The sequence below is a fragment of the Impatiens glandulifera genome, chromosome 4 (genome assembly GCF_907164915.1).
Source record: "Impatiens glandulifera chromosome 4, dImpGla2.1, whole genome shotgun sequence".
NCBI classification, from domain to species: domain Eukaryota; kingdom Viridiplantae; phylum Streptophyta; class Magnoliopsida; order Ericales; family Balsaminaceae; genus Impatiens; species Impatiens glandulifera.
This window is the reverse complement of record NC_061865.1, coordinates 1970804-1990707: the sequence shown is the minus strand read 5'-3', so window position 1 is coordinate 1990707 and position 19904 is coordinate 1970804. Positions and strand designations below refer to the sequence as shown.

Genomic DNA, 19904 nt, shown 5'->3' with positions numbered 1-19904 from the left:
AAAAAATAAATAAATATTTATAAATTTATTTTGATAAATTAATAATTAAATAGAATTATGACATATATAGTACTACAGATAAATAAATATATATATATATATATATATATATATATATATATATATATATATATATTAATACAGTAATAACTAATAAATATGTGAGAGGCTAGTTGATCCAATTTGTAGTAGTATATACGATTATATATATAAATTTAATAGTTTATATATTTAAATGAACTTGTAAGTATAACATGAGATTTATTATTAATTTATATTAAACTTGTATATAAAATAATAATTTGTTATTGAAAGAAAAGAAGTGACAAATTTTCTCATAGAAGGATGAAGATTCGTACTATGGTTTCTCAAAGATGGCAAATTTTCTGTTTATCATCTGCACTTGATTTATCAAGATATGATAAAATTTTCTAATATTGATTTTAAATGTTTCCTAGGTGAAATATATTTCCTATTATATCATTTCAATAATCACTATAAAAGAAACACATTATAATTTGTTTTTATTTTTCTGAAGCGGTAAATTGTCACACCATTGAGGATCACAATATATATTTGTATCACTACATAATCGGAAATTTGACTGAATGAATGACACTAAAGATGCTCATATTTGAGTTTTTGACCAGCGCATAAAATTAAATGAGTTTGTGACACATTTATTTTTTATGGACAAAAATGTCCCCGTTGTGAGACGCAACCGACAATCGCGACGATTTTTTTTTTATGTCTCGTGAATGCCGGTTATGTCTTGCGAATGCTGGTTACGTTTCGCGAATGTGGACAATTCGCAACAAGGGTAAAATCGTCCAAAAAAAAGTTGTCACCAGCACATTTTATTTTATGCCCCGGTCAAAAAGTCAAAACTATATTTAAGGCCATTTCATCAAATTTCCCACATAATCTAGGTAGCTAGACATGCATAGACCCAGTTGGTGAATTGGTGGTACGTAGGTATATAAGTCCATTTTTTTTGAATTTTATTATTTGTATAATATGAACATAGTACAACACTTTTTTATATCACTTAATTTTTAGTTTATCAAGGAACTTTTTATTAATATTATATATAACTTATATAATATATTAAATATATTTTATTTTATTTTAATATTATTATTATTATACATAATTATTTTTCAAATAGTTCAATATTTTAATTAAAAAATATTTATTTATTTTTATTACAATAATTTTATTAATTATTATTTTATATATTTACTTATTATAAATAATATTGTTTATTTTATATATTAATTTTATTGTAAGTTAATTTTATTAAAATTATTAATAATATTAAAATTAAATAAATATAATTTATTGTTTATATTATAATTAAATTTTTATAATTTAATTAAAATTTCATTAATTATTAAATAATAATAATAGTATAATAATATATAATAATAATTTATAATAATAAAAAATATTATTTCTAATATAAGTAAATATAGATCCCACCAAGGTAGTCTAGTGGTAAGAGTCGGCTTAAGAGACCAAAAGATCACGGGTTCAATTTTATCTGAAAACGTTTTGAACCAAAAGATCACGAGTTCAATTCTATCATTCCATCTGAAAAAGTTTTGAATTTAAGCGAGGGATCATAGTTGTGGAGTATCATGCTAGCTCTCCTTTATTCAAAAGTAAATATAGAAAATAATACAACTATATTATATTCTTTTACTGTATACCAAACAAAAAATTAATAAACCATATATAATTTATATCATTTCTTATAATTCATATCAAATATATTTATACAACTTATACTACCCTATATAATTTATACATCATTATAATAATGTATATTTCTTTACAATTTATACATTATATAATTTGTACTAAACTCTACCGTAGAGTAATAGAGTTTTTAATTAGAAGAGATTTGTTTTACTTATTATTATACAATACTATATGATTCCACAAATGATTTTTACTTTTTATTGTTATTGTTCAAATAAAATATTTTATTGTTAGCACGTTACTCACTTTAATTTAGGACCCTAATGAGTTGTCACGACGCTTATATGAATTCTGATAATTAATACAGATAAAAGAAAGAAAAACCTTAACCAAAAGATTAGATATGTTAGTTAATTAGATTAATTTGGCGCTAAGTATGAATGCTTTAAGTATGATTGTCAGATATAACTATATTAAAACAAGTAATAGGTGGGTTTGTCTTGAAATTTTCATATTATAATTGTTTATGACATGAAAATGTCTGAACATGAGCTTTACATAATGCATAAAAAAAAGAGACCAATAAGAAAGTCATTGGTACTGGATCGAGTATGATTTTAGAGAGTGGAGAGGGAATGGAACCTTGGAGCCAGCTGCCCGGAAAAGTGGTTCTGGTGACTGGAGCCTCATCGGGCCTTGGTCGAGAGTTTTGTCTCGACTTGGCTAAGGCGGGTTGTCACATCATTGCAGCAGCCCGTCGTGTGGATATGCTTAACTCGTTGTGTGACGAGATTATTGAGATAAATGATAGAAGAAAAGAACTAATGATCGTTACAAAAGCTGTAGTTGTCGAGTTGGATGTCACTTCCGAAGACAATGTTATCGCGGAGGCAGTTCAATCGGCTTGGAATGCATTTGGACGCATTGATGTTCTTGTTAACAATGCTGGTATTAGAGGTAATATTCATTTTTTGGCCAATTTGCAAACACTTTTATGGAGTATGAGGTGTAACTCTCATGTTAAAATGTCAATAAATTTATTTGAATAGTTCTAATGTTATTTTTTTAATAAGTTAAACAAAAAAAACTCACATCTAACCAACTCTTCATGATAAACTAAACAAATAAAGTAACTTAATCTCAATTCAAGTTTGGACAAAACCATCAATAAAAATATCAAAATATATATTTTAGTAATTTATTTTAAACAAATTTTCAAATAACTTCAAAAAGATTTAAAACAACAAGATCCAGCACTAAGTTATCACATTATAATATTCATTTCATCTAATGATCGAATCTAGGAAGTATAAACTCGGCAGTGAACTTAAGCGAAGAGGAATGGGAGAAGACAATGAAGACAAACCTAAACGGCGCATGGCTAGTGGCAAGAAACGTAGCAAATTTGATGGCCAAGACGAGGATAGCCGGTTGTATCATCAATATTTCATCCGTCAATGGCCTCAACCGCGTCCATACCCCTGGCGGTGCTGCTTACTGTTCCTCTAAGGCCGCACTTCACACATTAACGAAAGTTAGAATCCTTACTCCTTGTGTCAAAAAAACTATTGCTACATTAACTTTTATTTAAGTGGCCATTTAATCTACATTAATCAATGATTCATGCAAGTCACATTTTTTTAACTAAAACATTGTGTTCTATTCTCAACTATTTAGATATTTTTAAATGTAATGCTGTGTTTAATTTATATTTGAAAAAAAACCATTAAATAAACTATATTCAGAGTTTTGAATTAATGAGATTTTGTAATGTAGGTTATGGCATTAGAAATGGGAAAGTATCAAATAAGGGTGAATGCAATAGCACCAGGACTTTTTAAGTCGGAAATAACTGAAGAACTTATCAAAAAGAAGTGGCTCAATAATGTGTTACGACGAACTTTACCACTAATGAGCTTTGGGGAAATGGATCCAGCACTTACTTCGCTCATTAGGTATCTGATTCACGACTCTTCAAAATACGTATCTGGAAACATCTTCATTGCGGATTCTGGATATAGTCTTCCTGGTGTTCCCCTTTACTCTTGTCTTTAACTATTTTGTCTTTGCATTATTCATGATCATTATAAGCATTATATAGGTTATGAGTGATTTACTAACTGCGAGGATGCATATGATGTATGATTTTGGACTATTGATCATGTCTTACATTAAAGTTCTAGACTATCAAACAATATGATAGGGGTTTGAATCTTGTTTTAACATTAGTAACTTCGAAGCAAATCATATAATTAAGTTTTATACATTTGTTTCTTAATCTTTTAACATAATTTCTGTATACTATGTTGTTATGTTGCTGTTTTAAAATTCTCTTATATATTTTTTTTTTTCTCAAATGTGTGTTTAAAATTATTGTTTGAATTGCAGGGTTTAATTGTTCTCACCATATTTCACAATTCTATCATTTTTCTTAAAGTTATTTAAATGGATTTTGGATTATTAAAAAAAATCTCACATTTCACACGAGCTCTTAGCATTTGTTTGTTGTTGTTTCTTGTATCTTCTAAGAAGATTTCATATTGTTATCACCAAAATATGTCTTTGTATTGCCATTGTTATTAATGAAAATAAAATATATATCAAATTGAGCAATAATTTTTATTCTTGACTAACTTAATAGATTTGAAAGGACTATAACCGCAATTTAGAATCGAGCTATCTAACAAAGAATACAATGATCATCTTGAAATAATTGGCACATTTTCATCTTATATTCTTATGTCCTTTCATGAAATTTTAAGTTTCCCATTTGGGTGATGTAAAGAAAAATAGGAAGTATCATCTTTTAATTCAAAATAGTAAATTAAAATAAATCCCACACGTTCAAAATTATTGATTACACCTACTTACGCTTCTTAGGGCAGCCTAAATTAAACATATATATAGAGGGTATACCCAACTTATTTTGAGAGTCAACTTTAATATATAATAACTTTTGTTTAATACAATGAGGAAGATCTTATATAACTTTCAATTGGGTTAATACTATTAAATTATATAGAAATTATAGATCCAATTGCCATTAAGCTCATAATTAATTTGTTTTCATCGAGTTTGAACTTTGAATTGTGTCATATATATATCAAATTATCACAATTTTATTCCTACGAAATTTTTCCCAAACAAACGAATTCGTCGGTCTTCTTATTTTAACTTAATTAGTGTTTTCCATTTCTTAACTAATTTATGATATTTGTAAAATAAAATAGTAATTATCTCTATTTTACGACTTTTCAACTTACACATTTTTTAAAAATTCAAGTCGCACTCGATAGTTTGAAACACATATATTCGAATAAAACACTCAATTTAAAACACAAATGCATTTAAATTGGTAAGCTGGACATAAAATTATGTGAAAAAAATACAAATATTATTTGTTTAGTCACCCAAACCACTTTCAACAATATAGAATACATATATCTCGAAAAAAAATACTCTATTTAAAAATATTACTTATAAAAAGTCTATAAAAATTATTTTATTTATAAACATGTTATTTTATTTATAAACATGCAAAATTAAACATTAATAGATAGGACATGCCTAACTTATTTTGAGAGTCAACTTTAATATATAATAACTTTTGTTTAACTCAATAAAAGTAGATCTTATATAACTTGCAATAGGTCAATACTATTAAATTATATAAAAGTTATAGGTCGAAATGTACAAAACCTTGATGATTATTAATTAATATTAAAAAATTAGTTATATGAAATTGTCTGAACTTTTAATTTTGTCGTAAGTACTATTTCAAATTAACTATCAGAATTTTAATCCTAGAAAGTTTTTCCAAACAAACAAAATTATTTTTCTTTTTTTAAACTAATTTACGACATTTATAAAATAAAATAGTAATTATATTTTTAGATAAATTTTTAACCTACACAATTTTTAAAGCATTTAAGTCGCATTCGATAGTTTAAAATAAATCTATCTCGAAAAAAATACCTAATTTAAAATACAAATACATTTAAATTAATAAACCAGACATAAAATTACGTCATTTCAAAGTGAATTAAAAAATAAACACAAAATAATATTTGTTTAGTCACTCAACCCACCTTCAACAATTTATAATACATATATCTCGAAAAAATTACTCTATTTAAAAATATTACGTATAAAACGTTTATAAATATTATTTTATTTATAAATGTGCAAAGTTAATTAAAAAAACGAAAATGATAGGTTATACTAAGAAAACAAACGTTTTATCAATTTGAAAAAAATTTTCAAATTGTTAAAAGTTTTATAGTTCAGTCACAATTAATGAAAAAAAGTGTTCAAAAGTGAGCCTTAAATAACACTCGATAAAGCAAAGTTATATACATATATTTAATAAGGACTTGATATAAGCACTTTATTTTTTATAGAAACATTAACTAACTCATTAGATGATTTAAAATGTAGAATTTTTCACTAAAAATGTTTTAAAAAAAATGAAGTAATAGTTTTAGCATTACAAAATTAATAATTAAAATATTCCCAAAACAAAGATCATATTAATTAATATTTACTCCCAAAGTCTGCTACTAAAATCAAGACCCGCCCACTTACTCTATGAACCTAAATTAGAAATAGAATTGCTTTTATTTTAACTAAGAAAGCAAAAGTTAGGCATCACAGATCTAATTAAGTAGGGGAATGAAAAAGATTGTAGCAGTTTTAAAGATTGGAGATGGAAAATTAGATCGCTGATTTTTATCAATTTACAAATTCTTCGTCAATTAGTTAAGTAAATGAAATTGGTTGATATTATGACATACTAGATAGCATAAATATGCTTATGGGAGAAGTTGATAGTTGAAATGATTAATACAACAGAATTTTTTTTTTTCTAAATTAGAATTCCTACTAAGTGTATAATAATATGGATGCTTGTTCTTATTTGGACTTATATTAGGAATCAAATAGGTGTATTAGTCGGGGTCGGTCCTGGGGTAAGCCCGGCAAGCCCTCGGGTTAAAAATATTAAGGTATTTACTAAAACTTATTGTAATTTTAAATGTAAGATGGTGTATCTTAGTGGTTCAACATTCAATCTTAAATTATATATGGTTTAGGGAATATTTATTTTATCAATTTTTTAAACTTGACCTACGTTAACAAAAAATATATCAATTTTTTTTATTAGGGTTGGGGCAGCCCAAACCTCGGGGCCGACTCTGGTATTAGTCATTGTTTGGTTAGAGAGAGAATGATCTGCAAGGATCCAACAAAGTATTGAAATAAGATTTTCTTTTGCTTAAAACAGAAATAAAATATCTTTTTCTTCCCCATTATTAATGAAAAATATTTATTTAGTTTTATGGCAGGTTCATATGTATATAAGTTTTGGACTATTTCTATTATTATATGATATATGAAACCAAAAAGAAGAAATAGAAAAATAAAATTTGTGTATATCAAAAAGAAATTAAGCATTATCGACCCGTCGAGAACTGTGATTAATTTGAATATATATATATATATGTGAGAGTAAATGGATACTTGAGTCAGATTGTGGGTTGACCCGCCCATAAACTTAAAACGGTTAAAAAAAATAAAAAAATGCTATATGTATGTTTTGAACTTGTAACTTAACAAATCAAGTATAACTCTTTAACCAAGTGTGATTGGGATGTCGTTTGCCGATGGATAATTGACCGATATCAATTGAAAGTGGTTAAAAAAATATGAATCAAATATTTGATTAACCAAAGTGAAAGTGTAAGGTCAAGAGATGAGAGATTCATTCGAAAAAAATATGTGATGAAATATGTGAGAAGATAAATTAGTTTACCGCGAAATGAATAAAATATGGAATGAGAACGTTCTATTTTTTATTGTAAAATATTATTCATGATTTATTAAAAAATTTAAACATTGAATACATATTATTATTATATTTTTATAAAATTTATTTTATTTATATTTTTATCTGTGTGCATCGTACGAGAATCTTTCTAGTAATAAGTAATATTAGACCACAGTAGATAATTTATATAATTATTCAAAATTTAACTCACAAAATATATATATACATAAAATTATAAAATTATTTCAACTATCATAAGTGGTCTAGAGGTTAAAGTGTTAACATTTCATATTAGTGACTAGGGTTCGAATCCTTACGAAATAATTAATTATTATATGTGAGTGCGCGAACCTTGGTAGTTGAAACGGAAGTGAGAATGTTGGATTGAGTAACGTAAACATTGTTGAAAAAAATCTAAGAGTTCGTTTATGGAGGAAATGTTGGCTTGAGTAATGCAAACATTGGTAATAAAACTTAAGTGTTCGTCCATAGAGGGAATGGCGACTTAGAATAAGACAAACATTGGAGAGAAAACCTAAGGGTTTGTCCATGGAAGGTGATTTAGGGCTTAAGATCATGTTTAAGAATGCACCCTCGAATTTGGTTATTAAAAACTTAAATGAATTGTTTAGTTGATTTTTTTAATATTTTTATTTTTTCAAATAAGTATATAATAATAAGTAATATTAGACCCCGATAGATAATTTATATAATTATTCAAAATCTAACTTACAAAATAATATATATACACAAAATTATAAAATTATTTCAACAATCATAAGTGGTCTAGCGATTAAAGTGTTAACATTTCATACTAAAGAACATGGTTCAAATCCCTCTAAAAGAACTAATTATTATATGTGAGTGTACGAATATTGGTAGATGAAGCGGAAGCGAGTTTTCTTGAATAACTCAAACATTGGTGAGAATGTCGGCGCACCCTCGAATTTGGTATTAAATATAAAAACTTAAATGAATTGGTTAGATGATTTTTTTAATATTCTTATTTTTTCAAATAAGTATATAATAATAAGTAATATTAGACCTAATACAATTTTATATTTGATTGGTAGTTTGATCCAAAATTCAATGTTTGATGATTTGTTTTATCAAAACTATTTTTATTTTCCCTTGAATGTTTTCAATTTATATGATTTTGGGTATGTTTAAAAAAAATAACAAAACAATTTTAAATAAAACGAGTAGATAAAGGTAAGTTTTGTTATATTTTTTAATAGTTAGATAAAATAAATATTGAATTAAATTATAAAGTCACATTTTTAACGTAATTTTTTTTTTTCAAATTTTTATATCATTACTCGTGGAAACATGTTAGTGTTAATTAATTAGATTAATTTAGAGCTATGAATGCTTTTAAGTATGATATATTAAAACAAGTAATTAGGTGGGGTTTGTCTTGAAATTTTCATATTATAATTGTTTATGACATTAAAATGTCTACATGAGCTATTCATAATGCATAAAAGAGATCAATACGAAAGTCATTGGTACTGGACTATGATAGAGAGTGGAGAGAGAATGGAACCTTGGAGCCAGCTGCCCGGAAAGGTGGTTCTGGTGACTGGAGCCTCATCGGGCATTGGTCGAGGGTTCTGTCTCGACTTGGCTAACGCGGGTTGTCACATCATTGCAGCAGCCCGTCGTGTGGATATGCTTAACTCGTTGTGTGAGGAGATTATTGAGATAAACAATAGAAAAAAAGAACTAATGATCATTACAAAAGCTGTAGTTGTTGAGTTGGATGTCACTTCCGAAGACAATGTTATCGCCGAGGCAGTGCAATTGGCTTGGAATGCATTTGGACGCATCGATGTTCTTGTTAACAATGCTGGTATTAGAGGTAATATTCATTTTTTGGCTAATTTATAAACGGTATGATGTAAAACTCAGTCTTAAAATAAACGTTAAAATGTCAATAAACTTATTTGAAGAGTCTTCGTTCTAATGTAACTTTTTTAATAAGTTAATGTTTCAAAGATAACTTAATTAATCATATATTTATAATTTTATTCATGGTTTTGTCCAAACTTAAATTGAGATTAAGTTACTTTATTTGTTTAGTTTATTATGAAGATAGTTGGTTAGATGCGATTTTTTTTTTCTATCAAAATTCTCTCTAATCACATCTTTATATTCTAATAATCAAATCACTTCATTCAATAAAAATATCAAAATACTTTTACTTAACTTTTATTAAATTTAAATAAGTATATATGTTTTTGTAATTTATTTTAAACAAATTCCAAATAACTTATTGTTTTATCAGACCAAAGTTTCTTGATAAAATTAAAAAAAATTTAAAAAAAAAGAGATCTAACACTAAGTATATCACATTATAATCATTTCATCAAATGATCGAATGTAGGAAGTATAAACTCGGCAGTGAATTTGAGCGAGGAGGAATGGGAGAAGACAATGAAGACAAACCTAAACGGGGCATGGTTAGTGGCAAAAAACGTTGCAAATTTGATGGCGAAGATCGGGATAGCCGGTTGTATCATCAATATTTCATCCGTCAATGGCCTCAACCGTGTTCATACCCCTGGGGGTGCTGCTTACTGTTCCTCTAAGGCCGCACTTAACACATTAACCAAAGTTAGAATCCTTTACGTACTCCTTATGTCAAAAAAATATTGCTAGATTAACTTTTTATTTAAATGGCCATTGTTTTTATCTACATTAACCAATGATTCATGCATGTCACAATTTTTTTTTATTAAAACATTGTGTTCTATTCTTAACCATTTTGATATTTTTAAATGTAATGATGTGTTTAATTTATATTTGAAAAATATCACGAAATAAACAAATTTCAGAGTTTTGAATTAAGAAGATTTTGTAATGTAGGTTATGGCATTAGAAATAGGAAAACATCGTATAAGGGTGAATGCAATAGCACCTGGACTTTTTAAGTCGGAGATAACCAAAGAACTTGTCAAAAAGAAGGGGCTCAATAATGCTATACGACGAACCATACCACTAATGACCACTGGGGAAATAGATCCAGCACTTACTTCGCTCATTAGGTATCTGATTCACGATTCTTCAAAATACGTATCTGGAAACATCTTCATTGTGGATTCCGGTTACAGTCTTCCTGGTTTTCCCCTTTTCTCTTGTCTTTAACTATTTTGTCTTTGCATTATTCATGATCATTATAAGCATTATATAGGTTAATTAAGAGTGATTCACTAACTGCAAGATGTATATCATGTTTGATTTTGAACTATATATTGATCATGTCTTACATTAAATTAAGTTCTAGCCTATCAAACAATACGTACGATAGGGGTTTGAATCTTGTTTTAACATTGGTAACTTTGAAGCAAATCATATAATTAAGTTTTATATATACATTTGTTTCTTAATTTTGTTAGCATAATTTCTGTCTAATATGTTGTTGTTTTGTTCTCTTATATATATATATATATATATATTTTTTTTTTTCTCAAATGTGTTTAAAATTATTGTTTGAATTGCAGGGCTTAATTGTTCTCACCATATTTCACAATTCTATATCATTTTTCTTAAAGTCATTTAAATGGATTTTAGATTATTAAAAAAAAATGATCATATCCCATATCACACGAGTTCTTAGCATTTTTTTTTTCGTTATTGTTTGTTATCACCAATATATGTATTTGTACTCATTGTTATTAATGAAAATAAAATATATATTACATTGAGCAATAACTTTTATTCGTAACTATCTTACTAAAATCTGAAAGACTTTAACCGCAATTGAATACAATGGTCATCTGGAAGGAATTGACACATTTTCATCTTATATTCTTATGACCTTTGAGGAATTTTGAATTGCCCATTTAGTCATTTGTATATCCCATTTTAAAGAAAAATAGTAAGTATTATCTTTTAATAAAAATTAAAATAAATCCCACACGTTTAAAATTATTGATTACACCTACTCACGCTTCTTAGGCATGCCCAACTTATTTTGAGAGTCAACTTTAATATATAATAACTTTTGTTTAAATAGTAAGATCTTATTTAACTTGTAATTGGGTCAATATTATTAGAGTCAGCTTTAATATATAATAACTTTTGTTTAACTCAATAAAAGTAAGATCTTATATAACTTTTTCAATTGGGTCAATACTATTAAATTATATAAAAATTATGGGTCCAATGCTTTTTATGCTTATTAATCAATATTAAAAAGTTCGTTTCCATGATGATCATCATCATGGGTATTCTTATTTTAGCGTAGTATTTTTATTTTATTTTATCTAATTTATAATATTTGTAAAATAAAATAATAATTATTTATTTTTTTACGACTTTTCAACTTACACATTTTTTAAAACATTTCAAGTCGCACGGATAGTTTGAAACACATATATCTCGAAAAAAAATACTAAATTTAAAACACAAATATATATTCAAATTGATAAACCGGTATTACAAAATTATGTGAAAAATAAATACAAAATAATATATTTTTAGACACCCAAACCACCTTAAATAATATAGAATGCATGTATATCTAGAAAAAAAATAATCTATTTAAAAATATTACGTATAAAACGTTTATAAATATTATTTTATTTACAAACATGTTAAATTAATTAGGAAACAGAAATGATAAGTTATAATAATACAAACGTTTTTGTTCATTTGAAAAAAAAAAATTTCAAATTGTTAAAATTTTGATAATTCACCTCAAATATAACATGCATACCTCCTTATAAATGAGTCAAAAAAAAAATAAAAAAAAATAATAATAATAATTTAGAGATGTCACTCCTCAGATAGTCCGCCATCCTTCGATCTCCAAGACATCAATATTAATATATATATATTGAGAGAGACGGAGGGAGGGTTAGGTGGGCACGCGTGTACGATTGGTCATATAGATATCAGCATCAGTGGGCCGCGGCTCTTGAGAACAAATTCAGGCCCATCTTCTAGCAGTTCACCTCCTGGCCCATGAGTTAAATAATTCTCAAAATCAGATCAGGCTCATTGATTTGATTAATGATTGAGATATTGTAATTGGGATTTTGAATTTGATTGTAAATGGGAGTTGAGCCCTAATTTGCAAATGCTGAAGCCCAAAGAGAAGAGAGAGAGAGAATTGAGGAGGAGGTTTTCCGATCATCCTCCTCCGTCCGATCTGCCGCCGGTAGAGTTGAAACAGTTTTGGTACTTTGATTGATTGATTGATTGATTGATGATCCTGACCAGAGCAGCGACCAGTAATCGCCATTCTTTATCGGAACCTATTTATTTATACTTGCACGAGTCAATCGAAAGTTAGCTAGGGTTCATCGACGATAATATATACAACATTTCTGATTTCAATGCAATGCAAGCATTAACAAGATGGCGCAACTTCTTCATCACAGCATCATCATCATCATCATCGTCCCAATTGGCTTCTTTTCATTCCAGTCCCATCCTTCTCCAGAAGAATAATAAAAGGAACAATGTAAGTAAGTCGCTCGTAATTAAGCCTCACGAGTTAAATTGAATCATTTTGTTCGATCCTTCATTCTCTTCAATTCGCTTAAAATTATTACTGATAATCGGCCTTCTGTGGCAACAGTTGGATTCATTGATTAATATGTTTCATTTCCTTTTACCTGAATAATTTGTCTTACTTACCATTGCAGCAGGATGCTAGAAGAGAAGAAAAGCCATCAAAAGTAAACAAAATTTTGTTAACTTTTCCATTATTTGTTCCATGATCTCAAAACTTATTAGTTTTTCCATCATCATTAATTACTAAAACAGGATCATATTCGTTTTGAAACACGACAAAAACGAGCTGATACAAAGAAAGCCCTCAAGAGTCTTCTTTTCAATGGTGGGTCACCAAGGTCAACCATTTTTCAGGTAAACAAACATTGAAATGAACTAGTTGCCTGAAATTAAACAAACGATGATGGATGGTTTAATATGCTCGGGCTTGATTTGTAATGTAGGATCATACAACAAGTGTAGCTTCTGATCATGATAATGCAAATAGTTCTAATAGAAGAAACCGGGCTAAGTCTTTTTCTGCTCATCGTGCTAACAAAGAAGCTCATCAAAAGAGAATGAAACGTGAGAGAATGTGTTTATGGACATAAACTAAAACAATACGCGTTTTCAAATGGGGTCATCTATTAGTAATTCGCGTTTATGGACATTTTTTCAGGTAAAAAAAGACGGGGGAGTTTTTCAGGTGAAGAAGATGAATTTCCCGGGAATACATTTCGAGCAACTTTTGGGCATAAATGTTATACTTGGTCCTTCGTGGGTGATGGAGGTTTCTTTACTGAAAATTCTAATAATTTTTTCGAGTGGAAAGAACCTCCAAAGCATGATGATACAAGGCAAAAAGATTGGAGGAATGAGAGCGATCACGAATCTTCTGATGATGATGAAACCGCTCCAGTTGAGAATCCATCTAGTCAAGAAAGAATCTTACTTGGCCTACCACCATTAGGTGATATAACTATAGCCGATGTGAAAAAAGTGTAAGTCATGATTAATTTTTTTGTTTAAATATAAGAGTTTCTCAATTACTTACGATAAGTATCATTTGCAGATTCCGTTTAACGGCTTTGAAATGGCATCCTGACAAGCACCAAGGCCCCTCGCAGGTGAGCACATCTAGGACATTTTGATCATTTATTTTCAAATAATCCTACATCAAATTAAACAAAATGTGATTGGATTGGTGAAATGGGATCATGCAGGGAATGGCAGAAGAGAAATTCAGGCGATGTTTGGACGCTTATAAATATCTTTGTGGGATACACTCGTCGCGGTTGGCTTAAGGTAATTTTTATGTTTTTGTGTAAGAAGCAAAAACTATATTGAATTCTGTTTTAGATTAAAGTTTATATGTATTTTATTGTTTTAATTGTAATGCTGTGTTTAATTTATATATGAAAAAAGTTACTAAATAAATAAAATTCAGAGTTTTGAATTAAGGAGATTTTGTGATGTAGGTTATGGCATTAGAAATGGAAAAACATCACATAAGGGTGAATGCAATAGCACCTGGACTTTTTAAGTCGGAGATAACCGAAGAACTTATAAAAAAGAAGGGGCTCAATAATCTTATACGACGAACCATACCACTAATGACATTTGGGGAAATGGATCCAGCACTTACTTCGCTCATTAGGTATCTGATTCACGATTCTTCAAAATACGTATCTGGAAACATCTTCATTGCGGATTCCGGTTACAGTCTTCCTGGTTTTCCCCTTTTCTTTTGTCTTTAACTATTTTGTCTTTGCATTATTCATGATCATTATAAGCATTATATAGGTTAATTAAGAGTGATTCACTAACTGCAAGATGCATATCATGTTTGATTTTTGACTATATATTGATCATGTCTTACATTAAAGTTCTAGCCTATCAAACAATACGATAGGGGTTTGAATCTTGTTTTAACATTGATAACTTTGAAGCAAATCATATAATTAAGTTTTATACATTTGTTTCTTAATTTTGTTAGCATAATTTCGGTCTAATATGTTGTTGTTTTGTTCTTATATATATATATATAATAATAATAATAATAACCGGGTTCATTGATATTCCTGGTATAGTAGATGCTATCACACATACAATCAGACTCAATTCAATGGAATTGTTTGATCTTAAAGGGGATCTTCTATAATCTCGCACGTGAGGGGTTATTTCTTGGTTTCGTTCAGTCATTAATAACTTGATTATTTTTAGATAATAGTAAATAGAAACAACGCTTGTAAGGAGTCTTATTAAAACCAAGAAATAGAGGCCGGCCTGCCATCCACACCAGAATAAATAAAGTTTTCCGAAAAAACCTGCTAGTGGAGGAAGACCTCCTAGGGATAAGAGACATAGGGCTAAAGAGAGAGCCAAAAATGGATCTTTTGTGTATAATCTGCATAATCTCGAATGTTATCAGTACCGGGGTACGTAGACCAAATAATACAATGCAAGCAAAAGCTCCTACGTTCATGGAGATATAGAACAACATATAAGTGATCATGCTTGCATATCCATCATTTGAGTCTCCAATAATTACATATCCGATTTAACCTATGGACGAATATCCAAGCATACGTTTCATGCTTGTTTGAGTAATAGCTATGAGATTTCCCAATATCATGCTAAGAATAGCTAAGATTTCCAGAAGATGATGCCATTCATTTGATGAGAAATAAAAAGGAATATCGAAAATTTGAGTGGCTGAAGCTGATGCAGCTACTTTCGAAGTAACAGAAAGAAAAGCAACGACTGGAGTGGGAGAGTCGAAAAGAGGATTCCTCACTTCTTTCTCTCATTCAAAACCGTGCATGAGACTTTCATCTCACACGGCTCCTAAGTGATAAGCAAGAAGAACTCATCTTCTTTCTTTTTTGATTACCTTCTTCGCGTATATATATATATATATATTGTTTGAATTGCAGGGCTTAATTGTTCTCACCATATTTCACAATTCTATATCATTTTTCTTAAAGTCATTTAAATGGATTTTAGATTATTAAAAAAAAAATGATCATATCCCATTTCACATGAGTTCTTAGCATTTTTTTGTTGTTATTGTTTGTTTCATCTTAGAAGAAGATTTTAACTTGTTATCACCAAAATATGTCTTTGTACTCATTGTTATTAATGAAAATAAAATATATATTACATTGAGCAATAACTTTTAATCGTGACTATCTTACTAAAATCTGAAAGACTATAACCGTAATTGAATACAATGATCATCTTGAAAGAATTGACACATTTTTATCTTATATTCTTATGGCCTTTGAGGAATTTTGAGTTGCCCATTTGGTCATTTGTATATCCCATTTTAAAGAAAAATAGTAAGTATTATCTTTTAATAAAAATTAAAATAAATCCCACACGTTCAAAATTATTGATTACACCTACTTAACTTACGCTTCTTAGGGCATGCCAAACTTATTTTGAGAGTCAACTTTAATATATAATAACTTTTGTTTAAGATCTTATTTAACTTGCAATTGGGTCAATATTATTAGACTCAACTTTAATATATAATAAATTTTGTTTAACTCAATAAAAGTAAGATCTTATATAACTTTTTCAACTGGGTCAATACTATTAAATTATATAAAAATTATGGGTCCAATGTTTTTTATGCTTATTAATCAATATTAAAATATTAAAAAGTTCGTATTTTAACATGGTATTTTTTTATTTTATTTAATTTACGACATTTGTAAAATAAAATAATAATTATTTATTTTTTTACGACTTTTCAACTTACACATTTTTTTAAAGCATTTCAAGTCACATGGATAGTTTGAAACACATATATCTCGAAAAAAAATACTAAATTTAAAACACAAATATATTCAAATTGGTAAATCGGTATTTCAAAATTATGTGAAAAACAAATACAAAATAATATTTTTTTTAGTCACCCAAACCACCTTAAATCATATAGAATGCATGTATATCTAGAAAAAAAATAATCTATTTAAAAATATTACATATAAAACGTCTATAAATATTATTTTATTTACAAATATGTTAAATTAATTAGGAAACAGAAATTATAGGTTATAATAAGAATACAAACGTTTTGTCCATTTGAAACAAATTGTTAAAATTTTGATAATTTAAACCTTAACTGATAAAAAAAAAAATAACAACCAAAATTCGAGCCTTAAATTGTCTCGAATAAAACAAAATTATATACATATATTTAATTAGGACTTGATATAAACACTTTTTATTATTAGAAACGTTAACTAACTCATTAGATGATTTAAAATGTAGAATTTTTTACTAAAAAGTTTTAAAATGAAGTAACAGTTCTAGGATTACAAAATTAATAATTAAAATATTCCCGGTACAAAACTTAAATATCATATTAATTAATATTAACCCCCAAAGTCTGCAACTAAAATCAAGACCCACCGATGTGCTCTATGAACCTAAACTAAAAATAGAATTGTTTTTATTTCAAATAAGAAAACAAAAGTTAGGCCTCACAGATCTAATTAAGTAGGGGAATGAAAAAGATTGTAACATTTTAATTACACAAAAGTATTTGACTAATTGATTATATTTATCGAATTTATTTACCACTAAAAAACGTTTTAAATTTAAATTAAAAAATTTCTTTAAAGTATATCAGTCTCAAAGTCAGATATAATTAATATTCAAACTGTTTTTAAAATGGCTTATATAATTCATCACTTATTAATTATGCAAGCACAAACTTTTTTAAAATGCATATAAATAAGAGATAATGTCATTGGTATTAGTATGGTTTTAGAGAGCTTACAAAGAATGGAGCCCTGGAACCAACTGCCCGGAAAAGTGGTGATGGTGACCGGAGCCTCGTCTGGGCTTGGTCGGGAATTCTGTCTCAACTTGGCTAAGGCGGGTTGTTACATCATTGCAGCAGCCCGTAGTGTGAACAAACTTAACTCCTTGTGCAACGAGATTAATGAGATAAATACAAAAATAAAAGAATTATCTCTTGTTACCAAAGCTGTCGCGGTTGAGTTGGACGTGAGCTCAAACGAAAATGACATTTCCGAGGCAGTAAGAACATCTTGGAATGCATATGGACGAATAGATGTTCTCATCAATAATGCTGGTGTTAGAGGTAATTACAAAGTTACATTACTTTTATCTCTTAGTACATTTTTAAATTGTTTGATATAATTAAACTAATAACTTATAAAAATAAAATGTAGGAAGCATTACTTCGGTAATAGATATTAGCGAAAAAGAATGGGAGTGGACCATGAAGACAAACTTAACTGGTGCATGGTTGGTTGCAAAATGTGTGATGGAAAGGATGATAAAAGACGGGATAGCAAGAAGCATCGTAAATATCTCCTCCATCGGTGGCCTCAACCGTGTTATTACTCCTGGTGGTGCCGCCTACTACACCTCTAAGGCTGCCCTCAACACTTTAACTAATGTTATTTCTCGATCTAAATCTTTAATATGTTTTGTATGTTATTTTTTGATATTTAATCTTTTATATATATAATGATTAGGTTATGGCATTAGAGGCGGGGAAGTATCAAATAAGAGTGAATTCAATAGCACCTGGATTTTTTAAATCGGACATAACTGAAGATATTTTTAAAAAAGAGTGGCTAAAGAACGATGTTTGGAAAACTGTACCATTAAGAACCTTGGGAGAAACTGACCCCGGTTTGACTTCGCTAATCAAATATTTGATTCACGACTCCTCGTGTTACGTTTCGGGGAATGTTTTCGTCGTGGACTCCGGCTATATTATTCCTGGTTTCCCTCTTTTCTCTTCTCTTTGATATCTATTTATCTTTGTATTAATTGTTTAATTATAAGAATTAGTCTAAATAAGTAATATTAATGTAAGATATATGTTCATGTTTTCATATTATAGAGTTTATGTTGAATAAAATAATGTCTATTTTTGAATGTTGTGTTATTTTTTTTTCTTTTTTAATGAGAAAAATGATTATTCAATATAAAAATATATAATAAAAACACAAAAATATGGAATATAATAGTAAAGAAACTATGAAAAAAATTGTTACATGTAAATAAAAGATAAATTAGAAAAGTTATTAATAATGATTGAACTATAGGTTTTTGGCTTCCCATTAGATTTGGATTTTGTGCAAGAAAAAAATCAATTAAGTTGAATAAACTGCAGATTATTTTGAAATAACCATAATTGAATATTATTTAATCCGTTCTTTCAATAACAATATTACTTAAATTTATTATTTTTCAAAATATTAAAATATTTTAATTCACTCCTAAAAGTATTTTATTATTATATATTAATATTTGTAAGTTAATTTTCTTAAAAAAAAATCATTCAGTAGAAGATTATTCAGATCGATAATATGTATACTCTCATTGATGTGACCGATAGAAATCTAGTCAAGTGTAAGATTTGTTGAAACTTTCAACCATATTTGTTGTCGCTTGTCCATAACGATAACTTGTCATGAGACATAGTCCACATTTCTAGTGGAATCTTTCGCAATCATATTGCGGCATCAGGATTAATCTCTATAATTTGCGTCATTACTGCTTCAAATTTTCGCACCTGGGAAATATTTTCGGTTATCCAACAAAGCATCTTTAAATGTGCGCCTGGAAAAGTTGAACAGAAATTACTGCGTAAAGGCAACAAACAAAATCGATGTATACCCCGCTCACGGGTGAAGTCAATTTCTACCATTTTCATGGCTTCAATAATTTCAACATGTCGGTTAGAAATAATGCATACACCCTTTCTATTTTTACAAACATATAGTCATAGTTGATATAGAAACCAATACCAATTGACGGTTGTCTCTTCATGAACTAAGGCGTATATAATGTGATATTATTGATTATTTGAATCAGAACT

At 28.2% G+C, this 19904-nt stretch overlaps 4 protein-coding genes across 6 annotated transcripts; all 4 read left to right on the top strand.

The window, feature by feature from the left end:
• The first annotated feature begins 2315 nt into the window (after window positions 1-2315).
• Window positions 2316-3938, top strand: LOC124933776 (3-oxoacyl-[acyl-carrier-protein] reductase FabG-like). Its single transcript, XM_047474220.1, has 3 exons — window positions 2316-2661; window positions 3009-3238; window positions 3481-3938. Exons 1-3 carry the CDS (start codon window positions 2316-2318, stop codon window positions 3757-3759), a joined length of 855 nt encoding a protein of 284 aa, XP_047330176.1. The 3' UTR covers window positions 3760-3938.
• Window positions 3939-9064: 5126 nt separating this feature from the next.
• On the top strand, window positions 9065-10858 carry LOC124936984 (3-oxoacyl-[acyl-carrier-protein] reductase FabG-like). The gene is made up of 3 exons (XM_047477510.1): window positions 9065-9389; window positions 9915-10144; window positions 10397-10858. Exons 1-3 carry the CDS (start codon window positions 9068-9070, stop codon window positions 10673-10675), a joined length of 831 nt encoding a protein of 276 aa, XP_047333466.1. The 5' UTR covers window positions 9065-9067; the 3' UTR covers window positions 10676-10858.
• Window positions 10859-12583: 1725 nt separating this feature from the next.
• On the top strand, window positions 12584-14647 carry LOC124936235. Of its 3 annotated transcripts, XM_047476717.1 has the most exons (8): window positions 12584-12998; window positions 13183-13215; window positions 13304-13405; window positions 13495-13615; window positions 13710-14031; window positions 14103-14157; window positions 14254-14335; window positions 14509-14647. In XM_047476717.1, the coding sequence occupies exons 1-7, from the start codon at window positions 12876-12878 to the stop codon at window positions 14332-14334; spliced, it is 837 nt and encodes a 278-aa protein (XP_047332673.1). In that variant the 5' UTR covers window positions 12584-12875; the 3' UTR covers window position 14335; window positions 14509-14647. The 3 variants fall into 3 exon arrangements, with proteins under 3 accessions (XP_047332673.1, XP_047332674.1, XP_047332672.1); XM_047476718.1 differs by lacking the exon at window positions 14509-14647 and having other exon boundaries at window positions 13186-13215; window positions 14254-14420; XM_047476716.1 differs by lacking the exon at window positions 14509-14647 and having other exon boundaries at window positions 14254-14420.
• Window positions 14648-17821: 3174 nt separating this feature from the next.
• LOC124936988 (3-oxoacyl-[acyl-carrier-protein] reductase FabG-like) lies at window positions 17822-18899 on the top strand. Its single transcript, XM_047477516.1, has 3 exons — window positions 17822-18149; window positions 18241-18470; window positions 18550-18899. Exons 1-3 carry the CDS (start codon window positions 17828-17830, stop codon window positions 18826-18828), a joined length of 831 nt encoding a protein of 276 aa, XP_047333472.1. The 5' UTR covers window positions 17822-17827; the 3' UTR covers window positions 18829-18899.
• The last annotated feature ends 1005 nt before the right edge of the window (window positions 18900-19904 follow it).